Source organism: Eumetopias jubatus, unplaced genomic scaffold, assembly GCF_037043125.1.
Source record: "Eumetopias jubatus isolate StellerSeaLion01/CBP00866 unplaced genomic scaffold, mEumJub1_p1.0 scaffold_12, whole genome shotgun sequence".
NCBI lineage: Eukaryota > Metazoa > Chordata > Mammalia > Carnivora > Otariidae > Eumetopias > Eumetopias jubatus.
This window is the reverse complement of record NW_028274818.1, coordinates 45,283,721-45,300,956: the sequence shown is the minus strand read 5'-3', so window position 1 is coordinate 45,300,956 and position 17,236 is coordinate 45,283,721. Positions and strand designations below refer to the sequence as shown.

General features: G+C 40.4%; 1 protein-coding gene across 2 annotated transcripts in view; it reads left to right on the top strand.

Moving 5' to 3' along the window:
- Window positions 1–7,334: 7,334 nt before the first annotated feature.
- EDEM3 (ER degradation enhancing alpha-mannosidase like protein 3) overlaps window positions 7,335–17,236 on the top strand; it is a 68,789-nt gene continuing 58,887 nt past the window's right edge. For both annotated transcript variants that reach the window (XM_028121539.2, XM_028121538.2), the window contains exons 1-2: window positions 7,335–7,673; window positions 12,646–12,691. In XM_028121539.2, the coding sequence (XP_027977340.1) occupies window positions 7,513–7,673; window positions 12,646–12,691 (207 nt within the window). In that variant the 5' untranslated portion in view covers window positions 7,335–7,512. The remainder of the gene's footprint in view (window positions 7,674–12,645; window positions 12,692–17,236) is intronic.

Sequence of the window (17,236 nt, the reverse complement as noted above, 5' to 3'; positions counted from 1 at the left end):
ACAAATTTGGATCACTCTGTCTGAGGATTATGGGATAAGAGGAAGAAAGCCTGAAAAGACAGTATCAGGTGTGTATAAATTTTCTACATGTGTATCTATATATGCAAATGGAGTTTCTAGAAAGTAAGAATGTCAGATTTGGATAATCAGTAAAATCAGCATCACTACAGAAATAGCTAATTTTTTAAAAAGATTTTATTTATTTGTCAGAGAGAGAGAGAGAGAGAGAGCACAAGCAGGGGGAAGGGCAGGCAGAGGGAGAAGCAGGCTTCCGGCTGAGCAAGGAGCCCGATGAGGAGCTCGATCCCAGGACCCTGGGATCATGACCTGAGCTGAAGGCAGACACTTAACTGACTGAGCCAGCCAGGTGCCCCAGAAATAGCTAATTTTTAATTCTTGAGCGTCAGAATACTGAGATGCTTTTTGACCTATTCAGCTGGGCCTCTTTCACTTTGATCCTCAATTTCATGTATAATTAAATCAGCCTGTACAATTGAGTATCCTTTAAGTCCCACGGAGATTGGAGGTAAAATGCACCTTGGTGAAAACAAAGTAAAAAACGGAGCTAAGTCACACAGAAAACTGAAAAGATTTCTGACAAGTCGATTCCACCCCTATTAACTTCACATGGCTTACAGACGAGGCCACTTTTAATTTTAAGAGGGGAGAACAGTACCTGGTGTTTGTATGTATGTTTACTCAAAAACACGGAGGAAGCTCTACAGCTTACGCAAGGTCTCCGTGGCAGAAACCAGGCATGAATTCTAAAGTTTCTTGAGTTGCAGGTCTAGGAGAGCTACATTTTCGGATGGCGAGCCTGCAGTAGCAGGAGGTGGCCAGGAAGCCAAGGAACGGGACAAGAGTAGAATCATGGTCCTGTGGGAGAAGCTGCACCTACCCGCGAATCCAATGTTCTCAACAATGGCGACTTTTCCTTTTCACTCCATAATGACCAGAATATCAATAGCTACTACTTATTGAGCTCTTTCAAACTATGCTAAATATTTTACACACATCATCTCACCACTTTCACAATGTCGCTAAGGAGGAAGGTTTTTACAACAATTAAACCATTTACTCCTTTTTTTTTTTAAAGATTTTATTTATTTGAGAGAGAGCACACGCAAGAGAGCATGAGAGAGCAAGAGAGCGGCAGAGTGAGGGGGAGAAGCCCCCTCCCCGCTGAGCAGGGAGTCCAGCATAGCTGATCCCAGGACCTAGGATCATGACCTGAACTGAAGGCAGACGCCAGACCTACTGAGTCACCTAGGCGCAGTGACCATTTAATCCTTCTAAAAAATGCTGGGAGGCAGGTACTATTCTTACTCTCATTTTATAAATGAGGAACTAAGGCACAAAGAAATTCGGTAATTTGCTTAAGATAACATGGCCAGTAAGTAGCAGAGCTGGCTCAGAGTCCTGTTCTTGGTCACCTAGTGAAGTCAGCCCCCTTCAAATGTGGAGTGGGGCAGACTTTAACCCCTGTGGCCAGACTAAAATACAAAGTGGGGACTGTGTTGGCAATGCAGAGTGGGGATTTAGGAGAGAGGCCAGGGGGCAAGATGCACTTGCTTGGAAAGAGCCATGTGACTTGGCTTTGTTTCTGATACATGGAAGTAAATGGAAAATGGCTACAAAATGAGACACCCAACCATAAGAGCGAGCTTAACACGAAACATGACTCATTGACGCAGGTGCAAAATCTCTTATCTAAGGCAACTGGTGCAGGTGTCACGAAGAGAAGTGAGATAATAATCTGAAACTGAAGTGATTTTTAAGATCTTGAATCATGATTGAGAGGTGGGAAAAGCCCTGGGGACATCTTTAGCAGCAGCGAATCTTCCATATTTCCCATTCTCTTTCTTGGAATTTGGGTAAGTCCGACAGCCAAGCCTGAAGTCAGCCCACCACATTCACTATCTTCTTCATGAAATTGTCTTTCTAGGGCCTGAAAGTCCCTAGTTGTGAATGTAGAATAAGTACTGTCTGTATTTAATATTTGTAAGATTGGGTTCTCCAGAAGTGTTCTGCAAATTCCACCCACTATCAAATTATGGGAGAAGCAATTTGAAGAATGACAAAACCACTACCCTCAAATTCCACACTAGAGTTTTAGGAGTAATTAGATCTGTTGTACTAAAGAATTCAAGTCATTTAGGGGCAACTGCTCCTGTAATGGTCAGTCTCACACAGCTGCAAGCAGCCTCCTGGGGCTATTACCCAGCAGTGATAGTGAAGGGAAGACCCTCCCTTGTGTTTGTGAATCCACTTGATTCTGACCAGGGCTCCTCCCACTCCCTAAGTCCAGATCCATCCAAGGAAGAAAATAAAAAGAACACCTGGTGAGCATACATATTTACATAAGCTACAAGGTTGTGCAAACAAACTCTTTTAACTGGTAAAAGGGCATTTTATAAATGGCTCTTATTTCTAACCATTTGCTTTGACAACTTTATTTTTTTAATTCAAGTGCAATTAACAGTGTTATATGAGTTTCAGGTATACATTTTAATGATTCAACAATTCCATACATTACTCAGTGCTCATCAAGATTAAGTGTGCTCTAATCCCTTTCACCTATTTTATCCATCCCCCCACCATCCCACCTGTGGTAACCACCAGTTTGTTCTCTATATTTCAGAATCTGGCTTTTTGTTTATCTCTTTTTTTCTTTGTTCGTTTCTTTTGTTTTTTAAATTTCACACGAATGACATCATATGGTATTTGTCTTTCTCTGACTGACTTATTTCACTTAGTATAATATCCTCTAGATCCAACCATGTTGTTGCAAATGGCAAGATTTCATTCTTTTTTATGGCTGAGTAATATTCCATTATATAGTCACCACATTTTCTTTATCCATTTCTCTATGGATGGACACTTGGGCTTCCATATTTTGGCTATTGTAAATAATGTTGCAATAAACATAGGGGTGCATATATCTTTTTGAATTAGGGTTTTCATTTTCTTTGGATAAATATCCAGTAATAGAATTACTGGATCATTTATTTTTAATTTTTTGAGGAACCTCCATACTGTTTTCCACAGTGACTGCACTACCTTTCATTCCCACCAACAGCTCCTTTCTCTCCCTATCCCTGCCAATACTTATTATTTCCCATCCTTTTTGAGTCTAGCCATTCTGACTGGTATGAGGTGATATCTCACTGTGGTTTTGATTTGCATTTCCCTGATGACTGGTGACATTGAGCACCTCTTCATGTGCCGGTTGGCCATCTGTATGTCTTTTTTGGAAAAATATCTATTCATGGTCTCTGCTCATTTTTAGTTGGATTATTTGGTGTTGAATTGTATAAGTCCTTTATATATTTGGGGCATTAACCCCTTATCAGATACATCAGTTACAAATGTTTCTCCCATTCATTCGGTTGTCTTTTGTTTTGTTGATGGTCTCCTTGGATGGGCAAAAGCTTTTTATTTCTGTACTGTAGTGATTTCTTACCATTTTTAATGGTCTCTACATATCTAAAATCTTTTCCATATTGTTTAAAGTACTTATCCTTATTCTCCTTAATGCTCTCCACCAGTGTCCCCCGCCCCCCCCCCCCCCGTATAACACACCAAGGTTTCTCTTGTCTAACTCCTACATCGTTTTTTATCACTAAGTGTATAGGTTCTAAAAGACCATGTATAGGTTTTCAAATAATGAATGTAAATTGTTCCTAGTGTCCATAAGTAGCCAAGTAGCTAAAAATTTTGATTATTTCCATCATGGGGTTAAAATGGAATCTCTTTTGAAATACACTTTGGGAATATATTTTTCTTTCACTTCCATGGGTTCCACCTGACCTATGGTAAGTTGCAATGCTTTATAGGCCACGCAAGCTTTTCTACTCACAGTTTTGCAGAGATTGGTGACAAATGGACTCAAGCATTGACTAGAAATTGAATTTCAGTAAAGGAGGGGAAAAAATGCTTATTATGTAGCAAGTCAACAAAAGTATGTTCCGTGGTCTTATCAGACACTTTTTAAATGTAGCGTTAGCTTAAAAACAAATAAATAAGCCAAAGTGGGGGACAGAAAATGCTAACATTAAAAGCCAGAACTTCTTCTTGAGAACATTGTTTGTTAATGATAGTTACTAGTCAATTCTTGACTTCTTTTTTTTTTAAAGATTTAATTATTTATTTGAGAGAGAGAAAGAGAGAGAGCACAAGAGGGGGGAGGGCCAGAGGGAGAAGCAGACTCCCCGCTAAGCAGGGAGTCTGATGCGGGACTTGATCCCGGGACTCCAGGATCATGACCTGGGCCGAAGGCAGATGCTTACGACTGAGCCACCCAGGTGCCCTCAATTCTTGACTTCTTATAAAGGCTTGGAACATCAGGAAGATAAAGGAAACTGAGTTACTACCAATAATCTACTACAAATAATTGACTACATTTCAATAAAACTGAAGGTCATTGGCTATTTTTCTATTTTTTTCTTCTTTTTTAGATTTTATTTATTTGAGAGAGAAACAGAGAGTGCCCAAGCAGGGGGGAGGGTACAGAGGAAGAGGGACAAGCTGATTCCCTGCTGAGTGCAGAGCCCCACATGGTGTGACTTGGGTGGGGGGACAAACTTGGCCTACGCTGGCTGACCAGGGCCAACATGGGCCCCATGTGGCTTGATCCCAGGACCCTGAGATCATGACCTGAGCCAAAGTCAGACACTTAACTGACTGAGCCACCCAGAAACCCCTATTTTTCTATTTTCTTTGTTCCTAGTTTTCAAATACTGGATGTTGGTATTGACCTTTAGCTTGTCATGTTCTCTATGCCAGCACCAAGAACAATTCATAGCTATTATTTATTTAGCTAACTTCATCCTTAAAGCTGCCAAAGAGGATCCAGGGTGGAACCGATATAGGCTTGCAAGTCCATAAAAAGAATAAAATTAAATGTTGTACAGAAATGACCTCATGTGTTTTCACAGCCTCCATGTAAGTAGATAAAGGGACTACATTAGTCCTTATTTTATAGATAAGGAAACTGAAGGAATAAGGAAACAAGTATATTCAACATTTATTAAGCATCTGTAACAGCAGAGGCACAGTGCGGAGTTTTGGAACATACACATAATTAAGCTGAAGTCTATACCCTCCAAACAGTTACAATCTAGCGGACATGGCTGACTGTGAAAAACACAACCATAAACATAGACTACAATGAAAGAACAGGCGAGGGAATGACTTCTAATAGCTGTAAGCTTTTGAAAGGGTTTTGTAGAGGGGCACCCGGGTGGCTCAGTCATTAAGCATCTGCCTTCGGCTCAGGTCATGATCTCAGGGTCCTGGGATCGAGCCCTGCATCGGGCTCCCTGCTCGGCGGGAAGCCTGCTTCTCCCTCTCCCACTCCCCCTGCTTGTGTTCCCTCTCTCACTGTGTCTCTCTCTGTCATATAAATAAATAAAATCTTTTTTTTTTAAAGAAAGCGTTTTGTAGAGATGGAATCTGAGCCAAGATTTAATGGGTAGAGTGTTCTCCAGACAAAGCTGGTGGGATAGCAGAGGTAAGAGCAAAGGCATAGAAAGGTAGGACACGTGAATTTGTTAGTTATCCCATGAATCTGAGGGCAGGGCGGGGTAGAAAGGAGATGACATGTTCAGAAGGTCTGCAGATGTCCTTAATGCCAACTCTGGTAACAATGGGGTGAAAAGTAGGGTGGCAGGGAGATAATTGGGAGACAACTGCAATGGTTCAGGAAAGAGGTAATGAGGTTTGAGCTGAGCAGAAGTAGGAGTGACAGCAGGTAGAGATAGCAGAAGTAAAATCTATATAATTTGGCCACTGAGTGGGTGTGGACCATGAAGGAGGAGGAAGAGTTGAAGATGATTCTAACGCATTAATTTGAACCAGTGAACATACTACATTTGAGCTACCTTGGGCCAGAGAGAAGAAAATTTCTATTAGGAAGGTGGAAATGGGGGTCTAGAGATCAGGACAGATACGGATTTAGAAATCGACCACAGGCATATGATGGCTGAATCCATATGAGTGGAAGAAATCACCAAAGAATAATGTACAAAGAGAAAAAGAGACAAAAAGAAAACCTTAAAATGTAGGGAACACCAGCGTTTTAAGAATGAGTAGAGTGGGGAGTGAAGGAAGAGTCCTTGGTGTCACATGAACGGTCGGTCTGAGAGGGAAGCGGATGATGCAAGGTGATAGAAATCAAGGAAGAAAAGTTTCCAGAAATAGAGCTGAACGATGCTGAGAGGATCAGTAGGCGATTTCCTGTGGTCACAGAGATCACATCTGCACCTAAACTCCGCAACTACCTACCGAATTATCACACACACACACAAACGTGTTTTTTTTTTTTTTCAAGAGGAACTTACTCCTTATTTTACCAATAGTTAATGTGGGACTCAATGATCAAAATAAATCGCAAGTTCCAATTTTCTTCAATAATTTTTCTTTGCAGCTCACTCTACTCTCCTTACATTGAGCTTTTTAGAGAACTATTATTAATCAAGTACGTGTCCTCTTTAATCCTTGCGGATGCGGTTACATGCAAGGACTCCTGAGTCATAGACGCTGGTTGGGCATCTAATGCCAGCAGTGTAACGAGGACTTGTTACCCAACCTCTTCAGCGTCGGTTTCCTCATTTGCAAAGTGGGAATGACGGTACTTACTTCTTAAGAGTTGAGAAGTGTGCAGGAGAGAACGCAAGTAAAACTCTTAGCACATTAAGTCAAAGGTCAAGTCATTTTTGCTGTTACCGTTCTGTAATCTCCCCGAGAGAAGACAACCCCAACACTAGTCCCTAAAGCGTGTAGCACCGAACTGGGGACGTGTGAGCCTCATTCTGCCAGCCCTCGGGGGAGCGTCAAGCGCAGGAAGAGGGATAAATAGTTGACAGCTTCCCCAGGACTCTGTAGCTGACAGTCCCGGTGCAAGGACTGGCTGCAAAACGCAGCGGAAAGCGGGATCTCCGGCACCGCCCGTGACCCTCAGACGACCACACGTCCCAGGGTGCAGCGCGCCCACCCTGAGTGGAAATTTAGCCAGGCTGAGTCGGATTGCGAGCCCGCCGGGGGAAGCAGTGCACGCTGGGACTTGTAGTCTTCGGGTCGCAAGTTCACGGGTCGGAGGCGGGCCGAAGCCAGAGGTCCCTCCCCAGTCCCGCCTTTTGTCCACGTCTCACTTCTCTCGACCAATGCCCTCTCCTTTCCCCGGAGCCAGCCCCTCTCCGATCCTGTCCCCATTGGTCCTGAGCCTCAACGCCTTGGGCCCTACCCGGAAGTAGCGTTGGGGGAGGCGGTTTCCTAGACTACGACACCGGAAAGCTGGGGGAGGTGCTCGGGGCCGCTGAGGGCGGAGGGCGGTGGCAGCGCTGGCGCTGGAGACCGGCTCGGTGGTTTCGGGAAGCAGATCGGCGACGGCTGCCGCTCGCGTAGCTCCGCATCCCGCCCTCGGCACGGCTCGCAGCCCCCTTGCCACCGGCGTCCGACAATGTGTCCCACCGGCCCGGCGTAGCCGCTGCGCGTGCGCGGAACCGTGGGGCCATGAGCGAAGCCGGCGGCGGCCGGGGCTGTGGGTCCTCGGTCCCCCAGCGAGCGCCATGGAGCCTGGTGGCGGCGACGGCCGCGTTCTGTCTGGTGTCGGCCACGTCCGTGTGGACGGCGGGTGCCGCGCCCATGAGTAGGGAGGAGAGACAGAAGCTTGGGTAAGGGTGCTTGGCAGCCTCGGGTGGGTTTCCTCAGGGGTCGGACCACAGGCGAGGTGCCTGTCATTGCGACCCGGGCGCGCAGTGGCCTCTCCTGTCGCGATTGGGATGGCTGTTGCCCCACGAGGACCCTGACGGGGAGGACAGAGTCCGGGAAGGTGGGGGCCGTCGCCTGCAGTGCGACCTCGAGGGACTGTCGGGGTGCCGCCTGGGCCGTCGGTGACATGTGCAGGCTCCTTGAGGCCATCCGCCGTGTGTCAACGCAGCTGCCATGTCAGTGGCCCGTGAAGGGGGCTACAGCCCGTGCTACTACAAGTCAGAGTCCTGCGATTGTCTTTAGTGGGAGACACGGTTAGATTTCTTGCACTAGTGAGTTCCTAGCTGGGAAAATGTTGGCTGATCTCACAGTAGTTAAGGAAATAGTCTTTACACCTGTTACGGAAAAGGGGGCGTTCATTGGAATTTGAACTTTACACATTTACCATTTCCTTGCAATGTTTTCTTGCGCTGCATTTTCTAATAGAACAGTATTTAATGGTATTATTCAGAAGCCTCAAGTATACCTGTTCACTTTACTCAAAGTTTTATCAATTTTGAAAGTGTCGTAAAATTATCACTTATATTTACAGCATTTAATTGGGAGTTAATATTCCTAATATATGCTAGGTCCCACAAATGAATAAGAAAAAAGCCAAGAACCAGTAAGAAAATGAGCAAAGAGCATGAAGAGTTAATTCACTCAAGAGGAAATGCAAATGGTCAATAAACATGAAAAGTTACTCAACCTCTTAAATGTGAGAGATGCAGATTAAAACAATGAGATAGCTGTTTTTGCCATCAGATTAATAAGTACAGGGGCGCCTGGCTGGTTCAGTCAGTAGAGCCTGTGACTCGATCTCAGGGTTGTAAATTCGAGCCCCACGTTGGGTGTAGAGATGACTTAAAAATAAAATCTTAAAAAAAGATTAGTAAGTACAAAACACAGAGTACTGACTAGTCGAAGTGTGAGAAAAGACTTGGTGGGAGTGTAAATTGCTGTAACTTATTGACAGTATCTCCTACAATTTAAATTGTGTGTACTCTTTGATTCATTAATCCCGTCTCAGGGAATCAATCCTACAGAAATACAAGCGCTATTGATGTAGAGATAGGTGTACAAGGATGTGCATTTTCTTTTTTTTTTTTTTTTAGGATGTGCATTTTGAAAGAATGGAACTGTTCCTTGGAGCATCCGTATTGTGGAATAATATTCAGACATTAGGGAGGAGGTAGATCATTGGAAGGCTATCCAGGATACATTCCCAAGACAAAAAAAAAAAATGCAAGTTGTAGAATAATATGTTTAGTGCCATTCCATGTTCTCTCTCTCTCTCTTTTTTAAGATTTTTATTTGAGAGAGAGAGCCAGTGAGAGAGAGCATGAGCAGGGGGAGGGGCAGAGGGAGTGGCAGGCTCCCTGCTGATCAGGGAGTGAGATGTGGGGCTGGATCCTAGGACTCCCGGATCATGACCTGAGCCGAAGGCAGACACTTAGCCCACTGAGCCACCCAGGTGCCCCACCATCCCATGTTCTTTTTTTTTTTTAAGATTTTATTTATTTATTTGACAGAGAGAGACACACACAGAGAAAGGGAACACAAACAGGGGGAGTGGAGAGGGAGAAGCGGGCTTCCCGCGGAGCAGGGAGTGATGCGGGGCTCCATCCCAGGACCCTGGGATCATGACCTGAGCCGAAGGCAGACACTTAACGACTGAGCCACCCAGGCACCCCATCCCATGTTCTTTTAAAAGCAGAAAAGAAATTGTCTAAGTTCAGAAAAACATGGAAAGATGATTACCCCTGGGTTAGGATGGAGGTGAGATGGAACCATCAGGTTTTATTTCATATACTTCCTTATGTTTAAATTATTGCAAGAGGATTGTATTAGTTTTTAAATAATGTAACAATAAAAGATGCCTGATGGAAAAAAAATCAGCTACCCAAAGAAAATTATCAGTAAACTCTTAATAAGTATCTTAAATTTTCTCTATGAATTCAATGTGTCATTGATAACCGTTTTAATGAATGCTCTGCTCTGTGCCAGGCACTTTACACACTTTACTCTCTAATCCTCCCTGTTAATGAGGTGGAGGTGATCTCCATTAAGCAGGTGAGGAAATTGAAACTCAAGGTCAACTTGTTCAAACTCAGAGCTAGTAAATGATGGAGTCAGTATTCAAAACCAGGTCTGTATGACCTCAGAGCTGATGTTCTCTCCGCTATGTTGCACTTCTTCAGACTTGGAAAGAGAAGCTTCAAGTCTGTTAAGGATAGAAAGTATCTTATTTGACTACCACTCCTCTTTTTTTTTTAAATTTTTTTAAAAAAGATTTTATTTATTTGAGAGAGAGAATGAGAGATAGAGAGCACTAGAGGGAAGAGGGTCAGAGGGAGAAGCAGACTCCCCACTGAGCAGGGAGCCCTATGTGGGACTCCATCCCGGGACTCCAGGATCATGACCTGAGCCGAAGGCAGTCGCTTAACCAACTGAGCCACCCAGGCGCCCTCCTCTTTTTTTTTATTAAAAATTTTTATTTGAAGAAAAGTCATTAGTTAAGTCATTTTTGACTAAAATTAATTTTTAACTGGAAAAGTTCAACCAGAGTGGCTTGAACTGTCAGTTTAAATTTTGAGAGTAAGAGTCTGGAGCTATAAACCACAAATACACAATTGCTTGCTGGTTTCCCCTTTGGAAATTTTCGGGAAACTGAGTTAGGTTTACCTGTGCAATTTTTTTAAAAGCCCAAATAATGATTTATGATAAAAAGCCTAAAATGCCCCATCCCTTTTCCTATCCCCCCAAACCAAACTGATGATAAAGACTGGAATTATCACAAGTTGTGAGCAGTTGCTCAGTTGCTTGCAGTTTATAGTTTATGGAATTTTTTACTTGGTCATATGTAGTCTTACTCTTCTTGGATTACATTTTTTGTCTTTGTGGTTTAAATGTTACAGCAGTTGTTAATGTTATCTTTTCATTTAAAAAAAAAAGTATAAAGCCATCCAATTTCTGTAGGACATTGACAGGCAATGTAGTTTTAGAAAAAGCTGACTTATAAAAATTATTTTAAGATAATTAAAAAGACAATTTTTGAACTATGGATCTGATTTCCAGTACATTTCTGTTCACTTGCTGAATAGAAATAAAACTTCACAGAGACATTTTTTTCTGTTTAATAGAGTAAGCTACCATTCTGTATTCAAGTATGACTGTGAGGACTTACATGTTTAACTAGGAGAGAGAGTGTTCAACTGGATATTAAATATCTCCACTTTGAAGTATGTGTTACGATATTTGATGGTCATATGCTACAAAAGTGTAAGGTTTGGAAAATTATGTGTCCTCATATGCAATTGTGATTTATTCATAATGATGAAAATTGAATGCTTATGAAGTTTGGGTTAACAAGTTAAAGCTTATGTTATCTGTAATGCGCATGTCTAGGCACTGCCATTACCAGTTAGAGGAATTCCTATTTCTTGGCAATAATCTTGTGTTGATTCCATTTCAGTGAAAGGAAAAAGAATTTCCATATTCCATTTATTGATATCAGTGCTTGAAAAAATTTTAACATTGTTTTTGGTTGTTCATTAGCTAATAGGAGAGATCTTTATCATCTGCAATTTTAATAAATGTGTGGAAGAATTCTTTAAGATACTTTATAGTTTTCTGAGATAACTTGATCCATAGTCTATCATATATGTACATATATAAAGAATCAGTGTTTTAGCAAAGTGACAAGATCTTGTTTATAATGATTATTTTTAAATGATTATTCATAAAAAGTGTGTCAGGACTTTATTCAGTATACAAGTTTGAATGTAGTTGATTTTGCTGGTCATTATAGCCAGGATCTGGAAATTAGTTCTTTTCTGTATGCTAGCTTTATTATTACCAGTATTTCATCATCCATGATTACGGTTTTTAAAATGACAATTGCAATCAGTATAACAGGACGTAAAATAAAATTATACCCAGCCATTTTCTCTAACACTTTCTTCAATTCTTGCTATTAGTGACTGGAACTTTGGGAACAATAGTAAGTGTTAGTAGAAGATTGTTGAACTATTTTTCCCTTGCTAATTATTGAGATATTTGGCCTTGTCTAACCATAACATTAACTTTGTAGTTTTTCGTGTAGTCCTCAAGCCCCAAACTTGAGAGTGTTGAACTGAAAGACCGATTTGTTGGTCCAGACAATACAGATTTTGACTTAGTAAATCTGGTGTGGGGATCAGAAATCTCCATTTTAAATAGTCATCTTGGGGATTTTAAGAAACAGATAACCAAAACACACAAATCTCTTCTCATTTTAGAGATGAATATTACTTATTTGACTTCTGACAGTTTTTTAAAGAAGAGAGTACATCATAAAATCAAAATGGTATCTTTTGAAAGTGTGAACAAACATTAATAAATGTATATTAAACTAAGCATTAGTGATTTGACTTAAAATGAAAGATAGAAGCTTGTTAGAGTGCTGTTATTTCATACCATTACATACCCACCCTTCTCTTGATAGAATATATAGTATAAGCAATAAACAGTAACAATAATTACTTCTTTTGGGAGTCTCCAGCTATATTCTTCCTTTTAAGACAGATATGTTGAATAATTTTATTAAGAGATAATTGTTTTTCAGCATCAGATTTCCTTCTCTCTGCATGGCATGCATCATTTATCAATTTTCTTGGGAAACATAAGGTGAATTTTACATAGATTGCTAGGAATAGTAAAAGTTTGGCCCAGCGCTATGTGGTTCATGAAAGCTTGTCTACTAACACTGGTGTAATTCTTGAGTCTGTCTATGTCTTTTCTAACTAATTTTTTCTTTTTTTTTATTGGTGTATGTTTATGAAGGAGCATTAACTTTTTTAGAAAAATAAATAGAATGTTCTTAACTTTTTTCCATTTCTGCTCTTTTAAAATTAGGAATCAAGTACTGGAGATGTTTGATCATGCTTATGGTAACTATATGGTAAGTAGAAGGCTTATCTTTACACATCATTTATGTGAGCGGATTATTATATAAACATAGTCAGCTGCAGATTTTGAAACCTGAATTAATAGCACATTTTTTTTAACGGAATTTTTTAGAAAAACAGCGCAAGCGTAAGCTAACAGAGTGTTTCTGGTAATTGGTTCTTAGAGGAGTTTATTGGATAGCTACGAAATTGCTTTAGATTATGAAACTTGGTATTTAAGTATCTTTCCTTTGATGCTATCAGCAATGTGAGTGATTTATATAGCTAGATATTGTGGATGTACATGAATAAGATGTCTCCAGCCTTTGGGGAAATGCTCTTAATTAAAAATACTGTTTATAATATTGCTTTATATATTCTACAAAGAAAACCATTGCTGAAAAGAGACAAAATATGACCTAGTTTCTGTCCAAGTTATGTCTTCATAGTGGGCTTTGATTTGAATATATTCTGCTTTCTAGATACACTGATCTGTATTGTTTTAAAATGTCTTAATGTTCACTTGGGATGAAATAGCACCTTCAATTTTGCAAGATGAGAAAGTTACGGAGATCTCTTGCTCAACAGTGAATATACTTAATGCTGCTGAACTTAAAAATGTTAAAAATGGTAAATTTTATGTTACATGTTTTTTACCACAATTAAAAATTTAATCCCCCCATAGTACAGGGAGCCACTTAGGGGATGGTAGGGCTGGGGGGGTTGTAGCTGCCACCTGTTTCTCCCTGCCTCATGCCCCTTAATAAAATGACCTTAGACTCCAGGAGAAAAAGGTTTAATTTCTAAAAAGGTGAACTAGCAGCAAATTTTAGAGTTCAAAGAAAATTTTCTGTGTAAATTTCTGTAATTTTGAAAAGAGTAATCAAATTATTTTGAGAATTCTTATGAATTTTATACGTTTTTACATTTTAAAATCTGTTTTTAGTTTTTTACATTTTAAAATGTTTTTACATTTTAAAATATGTCAGCAGATTTTCTTTTATGATGAAAGCCTATAAAATATAGTTGGGAAGAGTTTAGCAGAGAACTAACTTTAATTGATTCTGCTTTAAGTATATTTCAACTGATTCTGTGAATCCATTTTTCATTATATATTACCCAAATATCTTCATATATTAACATCTTTATAAACATCTAAGTGTACACACTTTATGTGTTCTTTTACTGTTTTTTTTTTTTGAGATTTTTAAAAAAAATTTTATTTGACACAGAAGGGAGCAAGCAAGAGAATGCAGGTTGTGGGGAGGGGCAAAGGGAGAGGGAGAAGCAGACTCCCTGCTGAGCAGGGAACCTGACTCCACTCAGGGCTCAATCCCAGGACCCTGAGATCATGACCTGAGCTGAAGGCAGATGCTTAACCAACTGTGCCACTGTGCCCCTTAAAATTTCATTTTTAATGTATTCATTTTGTAATTGATAAAATTATTTATCTCTGGTTGGTTAATTCCATTTGGGCCAAGCATAACTGAACAGATCTAGGCTAATAGTTTTGTGGTGGCCACGCGGATCCATGCTATACCCTCAAACCTGAGCCATCTCATAAATGCATACTTTTGCTTCCAAAGTTGAATAAAAGGTAAATAACTGGATCAGTTCAGTATATTTCACTGTAAATAGGATCCTCTCTTTATAAAGCACAGTATCTTAATTAATTAATTAATTTTAAAAAGATTTTATTTATTCATTTGGGGCGGGGAGGGACAAAGGGAGACAGAGAAACAGACTCCCTGCCGAGCAGGGAGCCCGATGTCAGGCTCCATCACCCATCTGCAATCCACTGCAGTACATATTTTTAAATGTTCAACTATTTTACAACACAAGTGACTCTTGCAATGTACTTGTGCTATGCTCAGTATGTGAAGATTGTAACCCAAAATATAGTCTGGAATTCTCACTTCCCTTTTTCAAGTTCGGAACTAACCTGAAACAGTTCTAAAATATTAAGCAGAAACCAGGTGCTCTGTATTTGTCATTTGAAGTCACTTGAAAAATTTTTTCCGGTTACTATACTCAGAAACAGTATTAGCTTGCTGTAGAACAGAAGTGTATAGGTTTTGGAGTTAGATGGGTTTGAGTTCAAATTCTGTCTTGTTTATTTAATAGCTTGGACCCTAAAGAGATCATTTAACCCCTTTGAGCACTATCTTATGTAAAATGGACATAATTGTAAAGGGCTGTTGTAGCTTGTAAGATTGTTGAGAACAGGGATCATTTTATTTATTTTACTTTTTATTTTTAAAAGATTTTATTTATTTGTCAGAGAGAGAGCACAAGCAGGGGGAGCAGCAGGCAGAGGGAGAAGCAAGCTTCCTGCTGAGCAAGGAGCCCATTGTGGGATGGACTGGATCCCAGGACCCTGAGATCATAACCTGAGCTGAAGGCAGACGCTTAACCGACTGAGCCACCCAGGCGTCTCGAGAACAGGGATCATTTTATTTAATTTTTAATAAATTCATCTTTTATATGTCTTGTGCCTGAAATCATGCCTGGTACACACACACTTATTAAATGTTTTTAAAGAGGGGCACCCAGGTGGCTCAGTTGGTTAAGCGTCCGACTCTTGATTTCAACTCAGGTCATGAGATCAAGCCCTGCATGGGGCTTCGTGCTGAGTGTGGGGTCTGCTTAAGATTCTTTCTCTCCCCTTCTGTCTCTACCTCTCCCCCTGCTTGTGCTCTCTCTCTTTCTCTCTGTCTCTTGAAATAAATAAAATCTTTAAAAAAAATAAACTTTTTTAAAAGAACTGAATTGAATTCTTGTGAAGATGTAATCAAATAGTGATTTTTTTTTGCATTTGATTATTATGATATATTATTGCCTGTTAAATTCAAAGAAACCATCTAACAAACTTCATGAAAGATACAAGTTTATGGTGAGTTTTGGGATCTGTAAGTCTGCTTCTTGTAGTCGGTTGCCTACTATGCTGAAATGTAAATACCTGGCACATGGTGGGCTTTTAATAAGTGTTGAAAGCTTTTAATTTCTCACTAGTCCTTCTAAATATTACTCTCCATTCTAGTGTACATTTAGAGCGATTCCTTTTAACTTTCTTGGTTCCTAGGAGAACAGTGGTTTTCCAAAGATGGCAATATAATATTAAGAGCAAGCAAGAAGTCTGGAAATGGAACAGGACACCCTGAGCTAGCTGTGCCACCTACCCCCTGGGTTGCAATGAGAAAGTTACCTAATCTCCCTGAACCTGTTTCATCTCTCGAAAATGGTTTGCCTGCCCCACACTGCTGTTGTAAGGATTGAACAAGTTAATATAATTCAAGTGTGTGGAACTAGTGTCCAGCAAATAGGAAGCACTATATAAGAGTTTACTGCTGCTGTCATTATCCATTTTCTGCCTGAGATTGAAATTGCCCTCCTAAGCTTCATCTAGGCTCTTAACTCAGAACTCGTTCCTTGGATTGTACATACAACTTCTTTAAAACACATTTTTTCTGTTCTAGGCATGTACCCTTTGAGCTTATTTTTTCACCTTACCTTTTTGTTTTTGATTCTCCAAGTTCTGTAAATGCTATATTTTTTTAAGATTTTATTTATTTATTTGACAGAGAGAGAGACAGCGAGAGAGGGAACACAAGCAGGGGGAGTGGGAGAAGGAGAAGCAGGCTTCCCGCCGAGCCGGGAGCCCGATGTGGGGCTCGATCCCAGGACCCTGGGATCATGACCTGAACGGAAGGCAGAGGCTTAACGACTGAGCCACCCAGGTGCCCCAGTGCTATTTTTCAATAACAATGCCCTGCCAGCTTTAGGTAGGGCACTCCAACACTGCCATCCTTTGTTATATCCAGGAATTTTCTGGTTTTATCAATTAATTGGCTTAAATATTAACATTATAACAACTATGCTTGACAGATCTCTGGCCTTGATCAGACTGCAACTTATCCACAGAGCAGAGAGAGGGGCAGAGGGAGAAGCAGGCTCCCTGCTGAGCAAGGAGCCCGATGCAGGGCTTGATCCCAGGACCCTGGGATCATGACCTGAGCTGAAGGCAGATGCTTAACAGACTGAGCCACCCAGGCACCCCCAGAACTACTTTCTGATGAACAATCAAAAAGAAAACATTAGGTACAGAGTTTCAAATGGGGAATATGAAAATGTTCTGGAGATCGTTGGTAATGGTTACCCAACATGGTGAATATACTGAATGCCAGAGAAATGTTCACTTAAAAATGGTTAAAATGGTAAATTTTATTATATATATTTATATACATATTTTTTACCACACTAAAAAATGTTCAAAGAAAGTAACCTTAGGGAGAAAAAGGTATTCTAAGAAAAATTACAGAAATCTAGAAATCTATAAGGACGTTACATTTTCCCTTGGTTTGAATAAGGACCAATCTACTGTTTCTTTGAACTGTGCTCTCACAAAATCAAGCTTGAAAGTGGGTATTAGGTACGATTCTACTAGGTAAAAGAAACTGTGCTTACCAACTCTTTTAAAGTTTATTTGTAATGTTTAACGCTCTACCTTAACAGTTTTTGCTTATAACAGTTTGAGTTGTTTACAGTAACAGGAAAAACAC